We start from the raw sequence: 23,111 nt of genomic DNA, 5'->3' as shown, positions 1-23,111 counted from the left end.
TTCCTGACAAATTCGTCATATTTTTCATTATTTAAATAACAGTTGTAAAAATTTAATTGAATTTTTAAATTATTTTTTAAAAAAGGGAGAATATATGGTGATGAAGTAATTTAAAGCTGTGAGGCTGAAGTAAAGATGAGGTGGTGAGATGCTTTACTGCTGAACAGGATAGCAGGGGCATGCCTTGCATAATGGTACAAACTCAGGCTTTATGCCAAGTAAAAGGAAATACTTTTTCCCCTTTCCTGCATCAGGTTGGCAAATGGCATCTCGTGCTATTTTTCAGTGAGCACTTACAACTTTTAATTTGGCAACAATCCATTCTGAACAGCACGTCAGATTTTTAGTGTTACCTTACATTAATGCTGTGCTGAATATAAATGATATCAGAAGCTGTATCGGGCCAACACACCTCAGCCAAACTTGCAGGTAGAATGGAGAGCAGCTGTAGCATGTGCTATGGTTGGCTACAACTGCCATCTAAAACGTTGCTTTCTTACAGCATTAAAATTTCCACTCTCGCATTGTGTTGCAGGCTTTAGATCCCTCTGTCACTAGATTTCTTTAGCTCTTCAACACTTGCAGTACACTAAGGGCTCTACAGACCATTAATGGAAAATTTTAATGAAACTTCGTCTTGAGTAATCCTGCCTGTACCACCTTTCTGCTCTCTGTTACCATCTGAGTTTTCAGAAGTGAATAAAAGGAATGTAGGTCTGTCTCTGCTGCAGCAGGTTACCTCCCTGCCTGGATATTGGGATGAGTCTGTGATCTGGAGCGGCAGAGGTGCTGTGCTGCCTTCTGCCGATAGCTGCAGGGCTGTAGCTTCTGGTAGAGGGGTGGTTTTAATGTACTGAACTACGTAGTGGTTTTCCTGGTGAATGAAGTGCAGACTCTGTGGTTTTAGGCTTTAACAGGAATGAGATGTTAAGCAACATTTTGAGTCAGTATTGAGATTCCCGTGAAGTGCTAAGAGGGAAGAATTGGGTCCTAAGATGATGTAAAGGACAGATTGACACAAAATGTCGTGAATAGGATGCTGTGATAACTTCAGTTGTCTGTGTCAGGCTTTGAGTTCCTGTCTATTGAATTACAGACTGGTTTTCCATGTATTTAGTGACATCACTAATTCCAAGCGTTGGAAAATCACAGTGAAAGTATTTGATCTATTTAGACATAGACTCTTGCAATTTAAGAGGTCACTAATGATTTTTTTCAGTTAGGGGGTCATAGTTTTCATTCTTTTGAAAATGCCATTAGCTATATACTTTTGCTTTTCTTTGCCATAATGGATGAGATTCAGGAGCATGTTGAAAGCTATCAGCATGAGGGTTTTCCTGAAACATGTTGTTTCCTGATGATGGGACTTTTACAGAAAGAGCACTGTTGTGAGAGGTGGCAACACTGAATGTCCACAGTGTTAATGTAGCTCTCTGAAGTAAGGATGTTGGAGAGGTGGAATCCAAAGAACATGTAGAGCAGCTTGAAGGCCGGAGTGCAACTAAGTTACCTTAGGAAACATCACCTAACACAGAATTATGCGTGTAGAACAATTCTTTCTTTTTCTAAAGGCAGCAGAAATATTGGCATGCAAATTTTCGTAGTTTTTATTGAGATGCATAGCTTTGACGTGATGCTTTTGTTTATAGTAGGTTTCTGAATTATTTTAACTGGTGAATTCTTGCTGAAAAAAAAATAACCTGTGCAACATTTCTTTTAAAATGTTTCTGTTATCAACTAATTGGTAACAGTCAAGCTTATCAAAGTTTAAGTGTAAAGGAAACGCAGATTGTACTGACAATGAAAGCTTTTTTTAAGCTGTCAGGTGAAAGCATGTCTTTAAGCTTTACAAAAAGCACATGTAGACAGAATAATATATTTAATAAAAGCTTTTCAGAGAGGCATCAGTGTTTTCAAGGCATGATCCATAGCTGTTTAAATTTATTTAACCCTCATATCTTACCTTGGTCTAGATGGAATTGTGGAAATTAATGCATGTGATAAAATGGCATTATATGTCTCTGTGGCTCATTCCTACCGATTGACGTGTCATCATTTCACTCGTGTTGTACCCCATAATCCAGAGGGCTCTCTAATTAAAACAGGATGTTTGCTTGACATTAGGATCTGAATCTGAGATGTAGTGCTATCTATTACTTTTGGTGAATAGTAAATGCTAGGCTTGAGTTCGCACGAGGTTTCTGTGGTAGCTGTTGTTCTCACAGCTGTATGACTTCAAGAAACTGAAAATTTCTATTCTTATTCTCAAGTCAGAAATTACTCTTATTGAAATTCAATAAAGTTTCGATTAAAAAATTTGAAAAGTTGAATTTAGCTGTGTTTTTACTGGGATTAAGCCAGAAAAAAAGTGCTACATGGAAGCTGAAAACAGTATTTATTTACATTCAGGTGTATGCTTTGGCAGTGCTTTCAAGCAAGCAGCTGGAAAAGGCTGGGTATGCACAGGCACGTGGTATTCCTCATTCTTTTCAGAAGAAGAGGAAATAGCGAGAACAGACTCCTACTCTCCTTTTGTGTTCAGTTTCATTTTATTCCTCTGAAAGATAGCTGCTTTGAAAAAGTAGTTTCTCCTGGGACCACAGCTGTTGGAAATGTACTTTTTAAAACACTTTCCAAAGTGCCTAGCTATAAATGGCATGGTTAGAGGACCATATATTTCATTGTATCCTAGAAAACTTATGTTAAGCCTGAGAAAGTGTTTCTGTATTTTCCTTTGTTTTGGTACAGAATCATGGGAAAATATATAAGAGAAAGTTTTTAAGCTTGTAAATTCTTTTTTTTCAAAAGCTAAATAGCCTTTGGACAGCTTGTTGCAGAATTACGTTTCCCTTCTTGGCATTACTTACTTGTCTGTTTGACAGCTTCTTTTCTTCAAATTCGGGTCGTGTCTCATATGTAATTTCTCACCTGTTTGAGGACAGTGGTCTCTTCCTTTAGAGACCTTCCCCTTACTGTTTTCTTATATTAGAACTTTATAGTTATTTGGTGGTAGTAATTAGCAAGCTTTTTTGATTCAGGCATTTAAGTTTATAACTTCTTTTATTTTTAATGGGGTACTAGAATTAAGTCTTTCTTTGTGTGTTATTCCTTTACTTGTTTGGAAATTAAAAAATAACCAACATCTTACTGGCAACTTTTAAAAGTTCCCTGTAGTTTTGCATGGGTTTTATGGGACTTGGTGCTGAAAGCCACAGAAGATCTCTTGTGACAGTCCTGACTGGACCATAATTGTTCCCTTGCCTGAAGCTGACTGGGCTGCTTTTTTTGGGTACAGTCTGCTGGGTAAGCTCTGGATTTATTGATGGCAAAGATGGACAGATTTCCCCATCATCACCCATTCCAGCTCTTGCTGACTTGGCACGTTGCCTTGAAGCTTTTTTCTGGCACTGAATTAAAGACGACTGGTAAATGTGCCACCTACTTCCTAGTGCTGAGTGTGGGTGTGTGTGCAGTGTGCAGGCTCTGCTGCGTTGTTGTGAGCTAGGGAAGGAGTTTGCAGCTGCCTGCTGTCCCCAGCAAAGGTGCCCGAGACTCTGTTGCTTTGTGACCTTACTGAGGAGAAAAGGGTTGAAAATTTTGCTGTTGGAGTGTTTTATCTCTGTTGTTCGATGGGGAGGGTATTGGTGTAGGAAGGCACCACAGAATTTTCATTTTTTATGTTTCAAATTATTTTAAAAAAATGTGAACTCTTTACAGGAGTCTTTTGTACTCCTTTTACTCAAGTCAGGCTGTGGAGTTTCAGCTAGGTTTGCGGTGATGAAGGATAGCAGGAAGTCTCACTATTGATGATATCGCCACAACACCACTGAGGCAGGGGAGACCAATAGGGCTAAATTATAACAAGTAGCAGCTGTAACCAAAGTTGTCGTAAGTTTCTTGAGACCATAGCCTCACATTACAATATACCATGTTCAGCTTTCTGTGGGAGCTGAGGCAAATGTGCATTTCAAAATCAGATGATTCAAAGTCCATTAAACCCACTCCCTCAAAGTTTCTCAAGATTGCCTTTTTTCTTTCTCCCTGAAAGAAAAGGGCCTAGAAAACTTCAGTTGCTCTCTGTGGAGTGCACTGCTGAATTTACTATCTCTTTAACTGTGAGGTGGTAATATTACATGCTGATCCTCACTACAAATCTCATCTCAACACATGTTTAAATACTGTAGTGTCTCTGTGTTTCAGGCTCATTTTAATTCTAATGTCATCTGCATCCGTTGAGGTTATTACCTAATGAAAATGAAAGCTGCTTGCTGACCTTCACAGGCTGACAGCGGGTGGTGTGGCAGTGGCCTTTCTGCAGGGAGGCAGCCTGTGCCAGCAGCTTCTCAGCACTTGACCCAGGCAAGGCTGTCTTGCTGGAGAAGCTGGAGCTGCTGTCAGAAACCCATCCCCTTGCAGGCAACCTCTTAAATACTGCCCTGGATTTTAGGTGACTTAATGTTATCTGTAGCCTCGTTCTTCTGCAGAGTTTATTTATTATGATAGGATTTCTTTTAAAATTATTAATAGGGGGCAGGATAAGCTATTAAATAATTTTACTGAGTGCTGCAAATAATGGTGCCTGACTTTTCTGATGGAATTTTGTCATGTAATGCACCCTTGGGTTAAAAGCTGGGGTGGGGAGGTCTGTTGAGGCTGCAGGATGAGTTCACCTCTGGAAGACCTCGCTGCAGTGGGGCAGAGATGCTCCCCTCTGCTCCTTTTCCCCAGCCCCCGTGGCATCTCACCTCATTTCTTTTGGCCTGGGAAGTGGGCAGCAGCAGGCAGCATGGTCGGGAGCTGCATGCTGGTTGGCCGAGCTTCCAGCTGCAGTCCCTGGGTTCCCTGAAGGCCAGGGGGTGCTGCCGAGGGTGTCGGGCAGCCCCGGGCTCGGACCAAGCTGCTGGAGGTGGCCTTGGGCTGCCAGGGCTGCTGCTCTCCAGAGACAGGAGGGCAGGTGTGCTTGGGTACATGTGCACTCTGTGATCACAAGGCCTATTTCTTTAGGAAATCAGGTTGGTAAGTTTTTTTTTTTTTTTAATTGGACTAAATGGTAAAGCATTTATTGAAAGGCTTTCTCTTAAGCTTTTTTTCTTCCTATGCAAACCAGGCAGCTGAGCTCTTTGCCCAAATGTGTCCCTGCTGTTGAATACCATGGGCTCTTTGTAATAGAGACCTGTCTTAAAAAGCGCAATTTACCTTTTATCTAGGATTTGCATGCTGTACTATTCTGAACTTTGTGTGGAAGAGTTGTTTGTGAAATCTTCCCTGGTATCGGTTACCTATGGCCCATAGTGGAGTTGTTTGAGGGGAGGTGGGATCTTTGATGCTTGTGCCATTAACAGTTGCAGAAAATGAGACCTTTCTGGGTGTGAACACCTAAACCCGGGAGCGGAGAGCAGCGTATGTGGTTTCAGCCCATGCAGGATTGGGCCTGGGTGTGTGCATTCACTTCAGTGGTGCGCAGCTCTGACCATCGTGGAACACCAGGAGCACCAGATTCCTGCAAGCGCGCTGTTGTTGTATGAATGTCACCTCTTGTTGGAGTAAGCTTTCTGCAATAGTGCCTAAGTAGGACGAGGACTGCAGGAGGCTTTTTTCTCGGTTTCTCTTACAGGATAAAAAAAGAGTAAAATAAACTCAGAGAGGGACAATTCAGTCTCATAAGGCTGCTGCTCCACAACAGTTTAATCCAGTGGAAATAGGCTCAGCCTTGGTCTCGTCCTCTCCCTTGCCCCACCCCTGGCTCTCACTAAGTCAGCAGGAAGTTAGTTAAAAGCAAAGAGTGGCTTTCTGATGGTTTATTGAGAGCCCTGGATGGCTCGCCAGAGGTTCAGGCAAGTGGCAGTGCTGGCTCAAAGGGAGGAGCAGCTTATGGCCAGAGCGGGTGGCATCTGGCAACACCAGCCTAGGCCGGCTGATGTGGGCAGGAGCTAAAACCAGAGAGAGACAGCTGACTGTCAGAAGCAGCTTGTGGTCTGACAGTCCCTTTAAACTTCATTGTTTGCAAGTGTCGTAGTGACTGGGATCCCTCCGATCTGGGGACTTGCAGCTTCCAGAGTTGATTTGTTTTTTCCTAGAGTAGTTGTCCTCCTTATGGTAAGGGCAGAGCAAGGATAATGAAGGGCCTAGCTTGACTTCGTTTTCTTGGGAGCTCTTATGTATTGTGCAGAGTAGGGTGAGATTATCATGATGGCTATTTGGTCCGGGCAGTGGAGGGGGGGAAGCCATAAAAAAGCTAAACGCTTGAATGGGCTAGCAGGACTGCCCTCTTGAGTTGAGAGGTAGGTCTTAGCCTTTCAGTGTCAGATAATAAATGGGTGATGAAAGGACTGTGAATAGCCTCAAACATGAGCCAGAACAGCTTGTGTTTGGCATGATGGGTTACACTGTAATTGGGTTGCAAAGGAAAAATATCTCAAAGCGGGAAGTTAAAATGTGGATCTTTGCCGAATTGTTTTAGACCTCAGAAGGACAAGATTTAATGAATTGTTTAAAAAAATTCAAAAGGACATTTTTAATAGCCGCTGCAGTAAAATTATGATACCCTGGGCAACAGTCTTTCCTGTGAGGAGAAAGCCTGTGTCTTGGTGATAATACGTGGGCAGACACTGTAAAATTAATGTTTAGGCTTGATGGTCAATGTCTATGAGCGGAAGGAAAAAATTATGGAGGAAACTTTTACAACAAAAAGTAGCCAAGAGTGATTGGAAAATGTGTGTGTTAATTCTTTATATACACGCACAGTTAGCTGTATATCTGTCATCTTCCAGCCTCTTTTTCCTTTCTATCTGTATAATGTCACCTATCATTGAGCCCACTGATCTTAATTTGCTGTGGCTTGTGCACGCTGTTGGCAGCTCTCTTGATGCTGGGGTCCGAACATGTTGAGGTAGAAATGGGATGTGAACTGATGCTGGAGCGTGCCACCTGGACGTGGCACTGCTCAGCTGTTGCCCACATGTGGGCTCGCGGAGGAATCCTTTTAAATTTTATACATAATTTACAGTTAATGTGTGCTGGTGCTTTGAAACACCAATAACTCTAATCACCCATCAGATTTGGATCAGAATAGAGATATTTTTGCTGATTGCTGTAAAAGTTATTGGAGTGGGTAAGAATCAAAAGTGATTTTTGTGAAGCAAAATTTCCCATAGCTGTTCTAGGGACTACAACCTGGAGTTTAACTTGCATCTAGTTAAATGAGACTAAAGATCTCATTGGTTTTACATTAGTTAATTGATTTTTAGATCTTTTGCCATTACTGGTAACAGCAGTGTGACAAGAAGTAAAGACCTAGCTTGACATTGCTTTATTGGGAAGCTCTCTCTATTGTGCTGAGCAGGGTGTGAGAAATCATGATGGTTTAAAACACACAGACCTCAAAACTCTCAATAACTTTGTATTTCTGGCACCTTTTATGTTTTCAGTATGTACTAAGGCTACTGTCTTTTCTTGATTTTAAGCCTGTCACTGAAGTTCATTTAGGAACAGTTATCAGTGAGAACTAGAAATGTGGAACTAAGCAATTCTTCACATGCTGCACCATTGAAGAAACAACGTTCATTCATAAATCGGTTCATAAACCAATTTTAAGACACAACTTCAGTTACATTTCTATTGTTTGTTCCTCTTTTAGTTGGAGGATTGGTTTTAAACCATGTCGCTTTGGTGGAAGTCACAACATTTTGGAGTCAGTTCACACTTTGGTTGTGGTAGATCACACCACGTATTATTGTGTTGTTGTAAGTTAGTTTAAACGGCTTTGCTTCCTTCCTAGTGTTTACTCTGCTTTGTCTTTATAATGATCACTCATATTGCCTTCAGCCACTGTTTTCTTCTGTGTTGCTGTTTTTGTTTTGTTTCTTTTTCACTGAGGAAAACCGAATCTCTTGATAAAATAAACTGAGCATGATTAGTCGTAATCCAGGCAATAGACCTCCAGTACTTCTGTAGCATGAGGGGAAGATGAGACAAAATCCACTAAAAATGTTCAAGGAAGTGTGTTTCTGTTGCTTTCTGAATGCTCTTTGTGTTATCATATCTATGTACTCAGTAGTGCCTCTTCCAGCTGTATTATTACTCCAACTCTTTAGCTCTCCAGATTTTTCCTAGGAAGACCTATATAGTAATAAGGTGACGTTTCCCCTTTGCTTTTCACTTCCTCCTCCTGAGCTGTGTAAGAAATCTGGCTTTAGGGTCTCATTCCTTCCCTGTGCTGTCTGTGTGAACGTGGAAGAAGGGATGTGAAGCCACTTTGGCCTACAGGTGGAATAGCTTGGAAAGTCACTGAACTGACAGGGTTTCCTGCTCATTGCAAGAGTATTCCCCATGTAGGTGATTTGGCTCACATTTAACTTCTGGGTTTTTGTAAATGTGTATAACTGTCTGAGGTGGGTTTACCTTATACTTAGTGTCAGTAAATACAAACCAAACTCCGCAAGCCTGTCTTTAAAATCTCGTTTAAAAAAGTTTAAATATTAGCTTGAATTAAAATAAATGTGTTATATATTGAGAGTAAATGGGACTTTTTTTTGGGAGGGATGCACATATATGAGGCTCAGAATAGTGAGTGTTTACCTGACTGCATGCTCTCATGTTGTATAGAATACTTAGTATCAAGTCTTGAAATTTATTGAAAAGTCACTTGTTAAAGCATTTTCAATGGAAGCAGTACAGCTTTGTACATGGAAACCATAGAAATGTGGTGAGAGTATTCTGAGTGTTGCCTTACGGTGAATGTAGGTTATATAATGCTATGATTAAGTAGGACCCTTCCCTTAATTTTTCAGGGGGGACTGTGTGCACATCAGTAATGCACTCAAGCCTCTTCCCCATTAAACTTTTCTTTGGTTGGCTGTGGGTTACTGCCACAGAGTGTGTCCTTTTGCTTCCTTGAGGTATGTTTGCTCTCAGTCCAGTTGCAGGTGGGTAATTACCCACTTTGCACAAGCTGCTGGTGTAACCGGCAGGTTTTGGTAGTCCACTGAGAGCAGTCCCGGACTGAAAATCTGCAGTCCTGTGCATGTCTTTTGCTCTGCACAGGTGATTTTGTCTGAGCCAAAGCTGAGATGCATTTTGCATTTGTGTGTATAAAAATATCTTTACCTACTTTCTTAGGGGATAAATGTCATGTAAGAGGTTTCTCTTTTCATGACTGAACAAAAGGAAACTCAGCAGATACCAGGCAAGGGAACGGTCGTGGTTTAACCCCAGCGGGCAACCAAGCACCACACAGCTGCTTGTTCACTCCTCCCCCTGGTGGGATGGGGGAGAGGATGGGAAGAGTAAAAGTGAGAAAACTTGTGGGTTGAGATAAAGACAGTTTGATAAGTAAAGCAGAAGCCGCACATACAATCAAAGCAAAAAAATGTGAATTCATTCACTGCTTCCCATGGACAGGCAGGTGTTCAGCCATCTCCAGGAAAGCAGGGCTCCATCGCGTGTAACCGTTACTTGGGAAGACAAAATACCATCACTCTGAATGTGTGTGCCCCCTTCCTTATTCTTCCCCCAGCTTTATATTGCTGAGCATGACGCCATATGGTGTGGGACATCCCTTTGGTCATTTGGGGTCAGCTGTCCTGGCTGTGCCCCATCCCAGCTTCTTGTGCATCCCCAGCCCACTCGCTGGTGGGGTGAGAGGCAGAAAAGGCCTTGACTCTGTGTAAGCGCTGCTCAGCAGTAATGAAAACATCCCTGTGTTATCAACACTGTTTTTAGCATAAATCCAAAACACAGCTCCATACTAGCTGCTGTGAAGAAAATTAATTCTATCCCAGCCAAAACCAGCACAGGAATGTAATTCCTCTATGCTTTAGGAGGCACTGTAAGAATGAACACCTCAAAGATAGTGCAGAGATTTAACTTTACCTTTGCACTAGCGAAATAGTGCTTTTAAAATATATAGGTATGCATATACTGACTTTTAAATCTACTTATTTACATATGTAAGTTTATTCTGCACAAGTACATGCAGAAAAATCTTGAGGACAGAGATGATAAGAGCAAAGACATGCAACAAAGCCTTCTGGAGTTGCCTGTGTGTTTTCCCTGTGTTTCAACTTAGTATGTTCATGGAAGGAGTTAGTTTTTATTTGCCTATTTGGAACTGGACCAACAGTTTATTTAGAAGATGGTCAATACGTCTGTGTTGCTGGAAGCTACAATGCTCAACAGTGTATGTAGGCCTTTTAACTGTTCCTGGGAGATATGATTAATGTGGCAGAAAATGACATTCAAAGCAGTAATTGAGCGTCTTTAGTACGCTCGTCTTTGTACGTTAACTATTTTTTATTTGTTTGTAGCAGAAACTTAAACCCTTTTTATAGAGGATTACATTCCTCTAATCTCAGTGTTGTTCTCATTACAGCAACATCATATGAGGAAACTAGCTTATTAGCTACTTGTCTGCAAATGTACCATTAGCAGGTCCTCTGCAGCTCTGGTTAGATTAGAATTGTCTTTAAAATATTTTGTGCAACGTTATTTGGGTTTTCCTCCAACAAATAGCTCTGACAAATTGGTGTTGCACCGGAAAGTAAAATAAAGTATAGGCAGGTTTGGTGTGGCGGGCTGAGTCTAGATTCTGTTCTCAGCATTTGCATTTTCACTCTCTTTTTGTTTCTAGTACAAGTATTCATCCCTTTAAGGGATTCCAACAGTTCATTCTCATTTAAATGAACTGCATAGTGAGGCAGTAGGCCTCACTGGTAATTCTCCTGGTAATAGTTGGACCATCTCATTTATTACTAAATGTATGACTTTTTCTGTGCTTGGAACCTGAAGAGGGTTGTTTTATATTCTAAGGTTGAAAGTGCTTGTGTTGCAAATACAAATATTTGGATGTTGCCATGAATAAAGCCAAAGCTTACATGTAGTGCTTCAGAAGCTAGAGGTGAGAAAATAAACAGATCAAAAGGTGGCTAATTTTTCCCCCCAAATTTATCTGCAGTATAATTCAGAATTTGTCAACTTATGAGATTTACCTTGTCCAAAAAAGCATTTGTGTAATTTAGCTTTTTGCTCTGACTTTCAGAAGTTATCAAAGTTCACATTACTGTCATGGAACTAATTTGGGCGCAGCATTTCCCTACGCAGATAATAGTGTAGATCCTTTCTGCTTCACTAGTGCCGGCACAGCTACTGAATATGCTATTGTGTGAGGTTATAAACCAGATAATCTTAATTGGGCATTTCCTGAGAGGAAGGGAGGGACGGCTGAAAAAGGAAAGAATTAGAAATAAGGGAATGCATTCCTAATATACAAATTTGGCTTCCATCCAGGAAAATGGGAGAATTTCCTGTTAGTTAGTCTTCCAAAAGCTGAGAGCCTGGAGATACATACCACATACCTTGGGGAGCCAGAGGAAGGGAGAAGGCTGGGAATAGTTCATGCATGAAAGCCCTAGGGAACCATTTCCTACGTGATGTGGTGGGACTGAGGCGTGTGAGCAGCTGGATCTTACGGCAGCTGTAGCATCAGCGGACCATCTCCTTCGCCTGGCCAGGCATTTGGGTTGCCCTGCGGCGCTTGCACCAGCAGATACTGGTGTCATAGGCCAAGTCCTGGAGCCTTTTTAGAATTGAGTCAAACGCAGTTCAAGCTACATGGATTATGTGTGTATATGCGTTACATGTATCTGTGCATGTATAATATAACACATTTGGTGGTACATGTACACTGCAGGTAGACATGGAGCATTGACTTACCAAACTGGAGGATCTGTGCTATAAACTACGGAATCTGTCATGTAAATTTGAGGGAAGGGTGGCAGGCAGAAGCGGGTACGGGCAAATAAGCTCTGAAAGAACTGAAGTGGGTTTCTTTGCACCAGTAGTTGCACCTGGTTCTGTTGGAATAATCTCTTTGGATCTGCATTTGAAGAGAGAGGTTGGTTATTAAATTGAAGTGCAGTAATTATAATTCAGAATTTGAACCTCTACTCCTGCAAGGCTGGAAAATATAGGGAATCAGGGAAGAGCTGTGTTGAAAAAAGAAACAACTTGTTTGTGTTGGGACTGCTACTTGTGTTCTGAATCTCCTTCACTGACCTGAGTTAATTAACATATATTAGTGTAGATGCTTCAGACGTTTGTAAATACTTGTAGGCCACCTTCTTTATTTTTTAGCTTTGCTTTAGCATAGTGTGAGCTTTTTTGGGTATTTTTGGTAAGCCTTTGAGTTATGGTCATGATTGTTTAGAATAGCTACTTCAGTGTTCGTGGATGTTTGAGGGTTTATATGCTACGGTCACTTCAAGATAGCCCAAGTTCCAGGAAGAGTAAAGCTTCCTGAGTAGATGTAATCAAGTGGAGCATTAATAGGAGTAAGGGTGACTCGCTTTATGTGCAGATGTGTGTCCTAGGTATTCTGTTAAATATCAATTACAGTACAGAAAAGACTTAACTGCTTAGCAGTGGCACTAGAAATTGACCTCTGGACTTCAGTCCTGGGTAATGGTAAAATAAAATCTTTTTAAAAAATCTTCCTATATGGCACAATAGCATGTACTAAAAGAATATAATTCAAAACAAATAAGCTTCGCCCATTTTGACTTTGGCAGTCTAGTGTAGATGCACCAAATTAAAGTTACATCAAGAATGAAGTAATCTCAGCTCTCTGAATACAAAAACAATTGTGTTTCTTAAATTTAAGTGAATAGAAAAAGAAATGAATGAGGAAAGGGCTTGGTAGTAACTCCCTGAATTGTCACTTGTACTGAAAAGAATTACCTGTTTTAATACAGTTTAATGGGTGATAATGTATTGTCACTTTAATAGTAAAGGAGAATAATGGCAAAGTTAAATGTGCAGTTGCAAGAAAGGTTTGTACACTGTAAAGATGGTGCAGTTATGTCAAATTTGAGAGGATGAGGGGAGTGTGGTGAATACTTGGAAGAGAAGGCCACCAGTGTAATGCCGCATGCAGTAAGGAGTTTTTAGCTGCCATGTGCAGTTTTGGGATTGTTTCTGAAGGCTGTTAGTCTATTAGCAGATATTAAGAGAACACACTGATCGGGTGGAAACAAGTTACGCTTTTTTTTGTTGCTTTGTTTTTAACCTTTGTTCTCCTCCTTCTAGGAAGGGAAGTATATTGTCATTCTTTAACTTCTGTATTTATTTGAAATAAGTTAATTAGGGGTCAACAGCAACTTGTACACATTTATCTGAAAAGCCAGTAATGTCTAAATTGGATGTTTGTGGCCCCAAAGCAGTTTAGCTCCGTTTGAGGTATTCAGGATAACCGTTCAGTTTCCTCTCAATTTCTGTCACTCATAACTAGGATACTTATGGATTCTTTGTGTTGTTCACTTAATTACCAGTTAGAAATTTTGGAGCTGAATGTCTTAAACTCTTGGCCTTAAAAAAGTATGTTTAGGTACTTAATCTCTCGATGAGAAAGGAGCATCTCTGGCCTGGTTTTGATCTGTCAAATGTGTGTGTCCTTGGGAAGGGGGCCTTGAACCACAGCTTTACACAGGAATACTGAAATCTGGATATAAACTAAAGATGTATAGGTTTATAAGTCGCAGCTGTGCTCATAAATTAACAGCCAATATTTTGAACTGCTAAGAGATTGTTTGTTGGTAAACTATGTCTCTTCTGTCTTTTCTCAATCTCTGTGAACAACGAATATCCTCCAGTCAGCATTTCCCAGTGTTGTGTATATTGTGGAAGACACAGAAATCTGTTACAACTTTGTTATAATAATTTATAGTGAAACAGTTTTTCATTTTACTAACTGTCGTGTTGGTAGCAAATAAAAAAAGAAATCCATTTTGCTGCCATGCACTGCCCTTTAATTGCTCCTACCGCTTTTAATGCTGTTGTAATTACTTTTCCCAAATACTCTATGTCTTTTCTTCTTGCCAGACCCAGGGGCAGGAGAGCAACTTTAGAGGGGAAACAAATCCTGCTTTTGTACAGTGTTAAGAAATGCACAGAGTAAACAAATGAGGGGTGAGGGATGGGGATAGAGTGGGAGTTTGTTTTCCTGCATCACTTCACTTGTCCTGTGCCAATAGCAGGGCTTTTAAAAAGAAAAAGTGGGGGTAGGGGGGTGGGGGGAAGGCAAATTAGATTGTTAGCAGTGTCCCTTAGGATCATAAATGAAGGGAAGATTGTGTATGTAATTCATAAACATCCTGAACTATACGCCTTCCATTTCAACTTATTAGGGCATGAAGTAGTGCCTGCCAGGTTAATTTCACACTGAGGAATTCAGCATTCATGCAGTGCTTAATTTCCTCTTCTATACAAAGCTGCGATAAGGAGAGAATAAGGGTATTTGAATATTTGATTCCAAATAATTAATTTTAAAGAAAAGTATTTTAAAAGTAGCCGCAAGACAATTATAGTTTGTTTTTTTCTTATTGAATTTGGAGAGTAACATGAGAACATTTATTTGCCACTGATAGAAAATATGCTTTTTGTCTAGCAAACAAAATGCTGTGCTTCACAAAAATCTTGTCTTTTATAGATGAAATTATTGTTTTGAGTTCAGGATGTGGTAGGCAAACAATATAAAGAAGAAACACTTGCAAATACCCCCAAGCTTTTCTCCTTTTCCCATCTGTCAAAGGAAGAATAGAATTTGTTGGTATGGAACAATGGTCTGTCCTCTGTTTTTTTCATGGTTTTAATGGTTAAGATGGTTTTAATGGCTAACTGGAGTTCAAGGATTGTTCCAGCCTAGTGACTGCTTTTTGCTTCTGTGGTGTGATATCTAAGCATGAGCAAAGGGAGTAATCTCTTGGGTCTAAACAGGAGTGGGACCAGATTTTTATTAAGACAAAAAAAAAAAAACAGGGCCTGAAAATTGATTTGAATTGAATATTTAAGAGACCGGGAACTTCTTTTCTAACTCCAAGCATTACTTGAAACTCAGTTGTAGATGCTGACTGAGGTTGTGATTTGGGAGAGTTGGATTCAACTGCTCTAGGAAGGCAGTCAAGATTGTTTCCTAAGGTTTTGCTTTAGTCTCAAGAAACTCTGTTTTGTGTGGATATTTTTATAGGACTTCTCTTGAAACACCTAAATGATCAGTAAGGATTAATTTCATAGTTTTGAGGTTGGAATGGCTGGGAATTGTGTATATTAAGGAAATAGTGGGTTTGAGAATAATTAGGAGTTGAAGATGTTGGTTTTGATGGGAGTTCAGCCAACTATTTCCCCTCCTGCCTTTGAAGATCAAGCTATGGAGTTTTATTTGTTTAGGAAGGGCAATTGCGGCTTTAGGTTTCTTAAACCCATGTTACATAAGCTCACCCATCATCTGTGTTTTTTTTTTTTTTTTTTTTTTTTAAAAAAACCAAACACACCGAAACCCAAACCCAATCGAACAAAAACATTACACTGGGGTAATAATAGTGCCCAAGTTGCAGAAGCAAAGGCAAACTCGAGTAACAAAGGCTCTAACCCTTTGTTGTGCATAAAGCTTATATGGAGATACTTTTAATGTTTGTAAGTAATTGGTTTTGCAGTTATTTGGCTTTTATCTTATTTTGATGATCTGTTTTTGTTTTTAGCACCAGCAAACATTTTTAAATCAGCTGAGGGAGATAACTGGTATCAATGACATCCAGGTACTACAACAGGCACTGAAGGTAAGATGGATGTGTCTGACTTGTAGCTGAATGTGTACATCTTAACTGCCTGTGAAAGCCATAAACTCCACCCTTCCTTTCTCTCATCTCCCCTTTCTTCCCTTCCATTCCCAGCTTGAATATTTCTTAGATTTATTTCAGGGGGGAAGAGCTAATAATGATGCTTATTCACTTTAGAAGGAATCTTGATCTGTTTGGGTACTGTCATAAAAATCAATCTGGTGTTCAAAACAGAAAAGACAGGAATGGTCTGACTTGACTTTGACCTTTGGCTAAAGTGTTTTGAGATATCTTGGTGCTACTACAGCTGGTCAGCTCCTAAGGAGTTAAGTGTTGTTTTCTTGTCAAGACGTAGTTGTTTTCTGTCATGGACAGGTCCTGCTCAGTATGTAGCCTGAAGAACTCTCCTTGAACCTGCCACCTGTTGCTAATTTGCTATAGTTTCACTGGTTTTTTTTTCTTTCCCCCAACCATTATAAATTCTTCCACAGCACGGAAGAGCTCTTTGATGCAAGTAAAGAGTGGCAGGTCTCTCTGTGTTCTGTTTTCCCAAATATATATATATCTATAAAAAAATTAAAAAATGCCTTGTCTCCCTCAAGCAGAGCTTTTTAGCCATTTATACACGGTAAATGAGGATTTAGTGAATTTAAATTATATATATATTTATATATATATTTATATATATATATAAATTGTTGCTTCAGATTCAGCATAAATCATGTGTACAACCTCCCCTTGAAAGTCAGTATTTCTGGCTTTAAAAATGAAATGGTAGATTTTTCAGAAGAATTCAGCTGACTGCTGTTGAAGTCTGAGACTGCTGATTCTGCTTGTTGAGGGGCTGACCTACACTACAAGACCTTTAAATTTTTTCTGAAATAAGTGGAATTCTACCAAAGCAAATTTTTATAAGATATTTTATCTTTTTTTGGTTAAAAATAGTGAATATGCAGAATTATGTAAAGTTTGGAAACTTTCTTACCTAGTCAATATTTCACCTGAAAATACAGTGTGTCACTAATCTCATAAGTTGCTTGTAATGTTGTCCTTTGCTGTTAAGAAAAACTGGAAAATGTTGAGAGGACACTCACGTCTTGTTTTGTTGATACTTAAAGGACAGCAACGGTAATCTGGAGTTGGCCGTGGCTTTCCTCACCGCGAAGAATGCCAAGGTTCCCCAGCTAGAGGAGGCAACTTACTATCAAACCGCCCTTCCTGGAAATGACAGATACATCAGTGTGGGCAGCCAGGCAGACACCAGTAGGTATTTTTTCTTTTCGTAAGTTTAGTTTAAAGGCAAGAAACTAAAAATTTGCCTGTGAGATGACTGTTAATCTGCTGATAATTCATAATTAACAATTTTTAGATTATGTATTCTCTTGTTCCTTATTTCAGTGTGTTTTTTTTTTTTTCATTTGAGCTATCCTTAAGCATTAGTTTACATGTGTGTATGATAGTGATCAGAGAGTGAATAGCTGGGTTGGCAATCTCTTTTTTCTCTCCCCGCCCATTATAGAATTTATTTTGGGGTCATGCATAAATAATTAAAGGCAAAAGCTGAGTCCTCTTCTGTCAAAATAAAATTAGAGAAGAGTCTGTGAATGTCTGTCTTAATATGCTAAAGCTTAATATGCTTAAGAGTAGCTTCTTCCTGGCAGGGATGATTTTCCCAAAGGGAGAAGCGAGAGATTAGGTATGCATTTTGGAGCAAAAGTGGGCATTTCAGATGTGAAATTAACATTAAATATACTTAATTTTAAACCATTTTATTTAGATGATGCAGGAGGCCCCACAACCTGTATTTCTGAGCCTTGCAGGGTTCTATTCCTTTGCTTATGTGCATAGTTATTTTTATGGGGACGTGGGGGGAATTGTGTTAAATGCTAAATGTGTTAAACATGCTAAATGTGTTTTGCAAATAAATATGGGAAATAACATGAGAGAAAAAGTCAAAGGAAGTTTTGTAGTGGGATTGATTTCTGTAAAATAGTTTATTGATACTGTATTTACATTCCAACATTCTAAACATAGATGTGGAATATCTTAAATATTGATCCTTTGATCATATATGTAGTACATCTATGTAGCTTTTAAGTAGTGAGTAGAATTATTTCAGCTTCACCCACAGTATGATTCTTTTCCTCTTCATTTCACTAATATTGGGGTTGCTACGGTGGCACCTTTATAAAGAAGTTTGTTAGATCTCCTTGTCAATTGTACAGTTGCCTTTTTGTCTTTGGCACCTTGACATAAACATCGTGGTGTGCTGCTTTTTTTTCTTTTTCCAGTTAGGGATGAGGTTATTCACAACATCTCAGATCTGAAAACTGCATTTCAATTGTTGGTATTACTAGCAATCCTGTATAAAATGCCCTGAGTGCATTATAGGTAGTTGTATTAACCCCCCACTAAGTTTTGGGGTTTGTTTGGTTTTTTTCTCCTTTTTCTTTTTGCTTTTCTTTTTCCCTCCTTTGGAAAGAAAACACACACAAAATCCCACACGTATTTAATTTTCAATATCAGAAAATTGATATTGAGGAAATGGAGACTACTTTCAACAAACTTACCACTGTCGTCATAGTCTCCAGTACTGAAGATCTATTATGGCAGTGGAATAGTAAGCTAGATTCTCTTGCAGTCTGCGTTTAATTAGATCTATTAGCAGTCCCATTAACAGAAGAGTTTAGTTTTGCTGTCGCTTACTGTGCTGTGCAACCATATTGAAGATATGAGGTGACACGGGATATGAGAAGGCAGAGTCAAGCCTGCGGAGTCCACATTCTGATGATTAATGGTGAATCTGAAGAGAGTAAGTCTTGAGTTGCACTTTCCAAGCTTAATTTCAGGATTCTCTTTTTTTCTGGAGGGTTGAAGGCAGACCCAGATTCCTTACAGTTATATAGCACTATGAGTCAGTAATCAAGAAGCACCAACTTCTGTGGTAAAAACAGGCAGACTTTTTTTTTTTTTTTTACATCTTTAGTGTCTGGTCAGTTCCTCACTGGCAACAAAGATGAGAGCCCTTTGCCAGCCTTTTTTCTTTTAGTTAGACTGAAAACATGTTATGAGATAAAGGCATCTTGGCCAACTTTTCTTTTTGGAGGGCTTGTGGGGCACGAACTAAACACCCAGAGCAGAACAAAAGTCTAAACCAATCTCTGACCATAGAGCCCTCCTATCTGTAGAGATCTAGTGAAAGCTTCTTGCAGAACCCTACAATTGTGTTTGTTGGGATCTGCTTGTCTGTAACTATTTTGATTATGAATTTTGAAGATGCTGGACAAGGTTCAGGGCCCTGCACTGGTAAGTACTGTCATGTAAGGGAGTATGGTGAAAGACATGGGATGACCTGGGAGAAGAGGATGGAAGGGTGGGCACAGTTGGAAAACATATTCAGCAATGATAGCTCCAACCATCAACATTCTCTTCTACAAAGAATGCTATTAGCACCTCTCACTAACTATGCTGAGTTGCTGACAGTATCTTGCCTTTCAAATTTGACTCCCTTTTACTATCCCACATAAGTATAATTACACGAAGATAATTATAACTCACCCTTTCTGTTCCTTACTGCTTAACTGCCTCTATGCATTTGGAAGTTACGATGTTGTGAGTCACCGAGCTTTGCGGTCCCACCAAGTTAAGTCATCCAGACTGGGGATGAGGAGGAGTTACAGATAAATACCAGAACTGTCTTTTATGCTGCAGAAAACCTCCAGCCACTTACAAAAGCTTTTGAATATATGCCTTGCATAAAGGTATATCAAACATATTCTGTGACCTTGACTGGCTATGTTTCTTTCGAAAGGTTACTTAGTTAAGGGGTAAAATAAAAATGTTTGTAAGAGGAAGTCATACCTTAACAGTCAGCTGTTAGCCTGGATTGTGCACTGGCTCTACCAAAAGTGACAGTGGTTGTTCAACTGAGTGTTGCATTCTGTATGTTAGGAGGTATAAGGAAACCTCATTTCTCTTATTAGCGAATGCAGCATTTCAGCAGCTACAGAAATATTAATGAGTTTGCATTAAAATTTACTCCATCTTTAAAAGCAAAGGCTGACTTGCACAGTGTTATTCACGATGCTTGTCTTTTTGTCTGTTCAAAATGGTATGTGCAGGCACCTGCAAGTGTAGCTTTTTCATGTCAAGAGTGATGCATGCTTTATCTGATGCCTTTGCAAAGGTGTTTTTTCCTTTCCTTCCTGCACTTTGTTAGAGAGCAGAAAGTGCAGAAGTATTAGGGTTGCAATGTACAAGTGAACGCCTTTTAATCTAAGATCACTTTCGTGTTCTGCTTAGTAGCATAAATCCTAGGCACTGCACTTAAAGCAAAATAAAAGTAGTTGTTTAGTAGTACTTTCCAATATTTTCACTTTATTGATTTCTCTAGAAACTTTTTTTTCCATTTGCAGTAATTCAGTGTATTTTCATCTATGGCTGCACAGTAGAACTACTGCATTGCTAAGCATTTATCCATTTCCTTATTGTGTGAGAAACTTGCAGAACCCAGACTTAAAGGAACTAGCAGAATGAAGAGAAGACATTTTAGAAGATGTATTGTCTTCAAATGAAATAGCTGTCAAGACAAATTCTCTCCCTCCCTTCTTTCGAAAGCTCAAAATTCTTTTTCACAAAAACTGAATTATTAGTCTTTGCAGTTGCACATTCCACAGCCAAGGCAAAAGATTTTGAGTCCTTTGATAAGGACATAATACAATGTGACTATAAAATACCATGCACACCAACTTGGGGGCTGTAGACTTCATTTCTTCTGGTAACCTGGCTTTCATATCTTCCTGTTCCTAGATTTGAGCCTTTGCATAGGTTCCAAAAGTTATTCAGTCAACCTGTTTCAATTAGGTCGACTTAACTGCACCTAAAATCCCCCTAAGTGATATTTATATAATGTTTTTTTTTCTAAAAAACGCTTTTGTTCTAGAGACTCTGAAAAGTTTATAGAGTAATTTGTTTTGGTGCTTCACTGTCTTTACTTTTAGACTCCTAATGTCTTGTCTAAATCACCCTTGCTTCAGGTTAAGTCTCTTATTGTTTGTGCTATCCCCTGTGGGGATTATAGTACCCTTCATTCCACTTGTCTTGGATGAAGTGTTGCGTGCTTGAAGACAGTGTATCATAATGTCCCCTCTGAGTTTTCTCAGATCTAAACTAAACAGCCCAAATTCCTTCCAAGTCTTTGGATGCATTTCCTATACCCCATTGTCAGTTTTTTTTGTCTCTCTTCTGGACCTTTTCTAATAGTTCTGCCTTTTTCATGAACTGTGGCACTCCACGACTTCAGCTGAGTTCTTAAGAAAAATGGGTGACTCTCCATAAATACCTATGTAGTACTCTGACAATATACCTCAGTATAACACTTCATATTTTCTTCAACGCTGTGATGATGTGAATTGCAGGTCGGACATGAATCAGCTGTAGCTCCTAGATCCTTCTTGGCACAAGTCCTAGTCCTCATTCTATAGCTGTGCGTTTTATTGTTTCTGTGAGTAGAATTGGACTCTAGCTTCTTCTGTCACCATACCTACCTCAGATATTGCTATGTGTCTTCATGACATTTCCTTCTAGTTCAAGGATTATTTATGTCGTCTCCATCCAGGTTCCTGTGAGTGTCTCCAGCTTGGTATGGCAGGGTCGCTGCTTCAAAATGTCTTGAGTCTTGTACCTTGAGGTCCTCCTTTCATCTTATAGAGTCACTTGTGCCTTTGTTCCATGACTGCCTCTGTCCTTCCCATCCCTGCCAGTGTGAGAATCATCAGTTTAATGTGTTGTCATCCTGGGACAGTGTAAATGCAGCTGCAATGAGGAAGTTCCTGTAAGACAGTGGGGGCTAACATTTGCTAGCTCTTTCAACAGAGCTGTTTGGGTTACCTAAGCAGTTGCTGGGATGCTGTGTATTCTTTCCCCATCCAGTTTTAACCAAAATTGGCATATACAGCCAATTAAATTCCTTTAAATCTTCATGTAGGAACCCAATACCATCATGGCATTTAACGTCACAGGGTAGACTGTAGAATATAAGATTTTAGCTCTGCTTGTAATAAACAAAACTGATATAGTCTCAACTTTTTTTTTTCTTTTTATATTTTTGGTGTGTTGAAATTGGAGTTTTGCTGCTGGATTTTCATACTTGGCACCTGTCCATTGAACCCATCAGGCTGCCCCTTCATTTTCCTCTCCCTGTGTCAATGGTTGCATCACTGTGGTTGTTTATTGCCTGTCCCTGGGTTCAATTGCTACTTCGGATCTGTCCCTCATGCTGAGTTTCCCAGCCTACTTAAGTTTGAAGTTCCTACTCTCTGCCTCCTCCTGGTTTAAGTAACAAGTCAATAACACAGTAATTATTTTAATGACCTAAGCAATTGCCAAATAAGGACCAAATGGTGACAGAAAGTTCCTAAGTAAACAGATTGATAAGAAGCTTTTTAGAAAAGAAAGAAGATATATGGGGATAGATTGATAGATATAGTGTGTGCATTTACTATATATACACTAGTATGTTTGTCACAAATTTCAATATACAATTAAAATTGCTTTGTTAGAATTATGAACGATGTCAAACTCTTACGTACCAGTAGCACACATTATTATATAACAACGTTGTAAACCAAAAATACCTTTCTTAGTAAAACAGTTGAATAATTCTGCATGTTAATTTTAGCTTAATAAACGTCGTGAATGCAGTAAACCAGACTGTTCTGGTGAGCAGTTTCTTCATTCATAAAGATTTTTTTCAGAAGCGAACTTTTTGTTTATTTAGCAGCCATGGCTTAGTTAAGAACGTTTGCATTTTCTAAGGCTGCGTGATATACAGCAAGAAGTACCTTTATGAGGATGAGGCAGTGAGAACTAAAGCACTCTGTGGCTTAAATGAGAGCAGTAGTACAGAGTCGGCATATATAAATTAAATGCTCAAGCAGGGGGGTTGGACAAGATGATCTCCAGAGGTCCCTTCCAATCCCTACCATTCTGTCCTTCTGTGACAGTCAGGTAACTATAAATTTGGAGAAGTGGCATTATTTTTAATACCTTTATGAAATGCATCCTTCGGCCTATCAGAGGGAACGCATGTGTCTGATAGGTACTTTGGATAAAAGTCAGCTTTTTTTTTTTCCCCCCTTCAAACTCAGATCTTGAACACACAAATCAGTTGGTCAGATAGGAAACTTCCTTAGATCAGTTTCATGAATGAATTGTTAATTGCTATTACACTACTAATTGCTATAAAATAAACAGTCATTAACACTGTAAAATTGAGGCAAAGTAACTTTAAAACTAGGTTAATGTTGAATTCATTAATGATTGTGAGAAGGCAAAGTGATCATACTTGTAGAATAACTGCTTGAAAATCGGACATCTTTCCACTAAAAATAAAAAAAGAAGGAATACCCATGTAAGAGTTTACAAAACATGAAGATATTTTGAAACAAAGCCAAAAAACCCTACATGAATTTCGTGTAATATATTTACATTTGTATAATCTATAAC

At 39.4% G+C, this 23,111-nt stretch overlaps 1 protein-coding gene across 6 annotated transcripts in view; it reads left to right on the top strand.

Moving 5' to 3' along the window:
- The window catches only part of USP25 (ubiquitin specific peptidase 25), a 94,960-nt gene that overhangs the window by 6,783 nt on the left and 65,066 nt on the right, over positions 1-23,111 (top strand). For all 6 annotated transcript variants that reach the window (XM_075101796.1, XM_075101786.1, XM_075101768.1 and 3 more), the window contains exons 2-3: positions 15,528-15,605; positions 16,724-16,868. In XM_075101796.1, the coding sequence (XP_074957897.1) occupies positions 15,528-15,605; positions 16,724-16,868 (223 nt within the window). The remainder of the gene's footprint in view (positions 1-15,527; positions 15,606-16,723; positions 16,869-23,111) is intronic.

This window comes from Phalacrocorax aristotelis, chromosome 1, assembly GCF_949628215.1.
Source record: "Phalacrocorax aristotelis chromosome 1, bGulAri2.1, whole genome shotgun sequence".
Classification (NCBI taxonomy): Eukaryota; Metazoa; Chordata; class Aves; order Suliformes; family Phalacrocoracidae; genus Phalacrocorax; species Phalacrocorax aristotelis.
The sequence above is the reverse complement of the archived record's forward strand: the minus strand, read 5'-3'. Positions and strand labels throughout refer to the sequence as shown.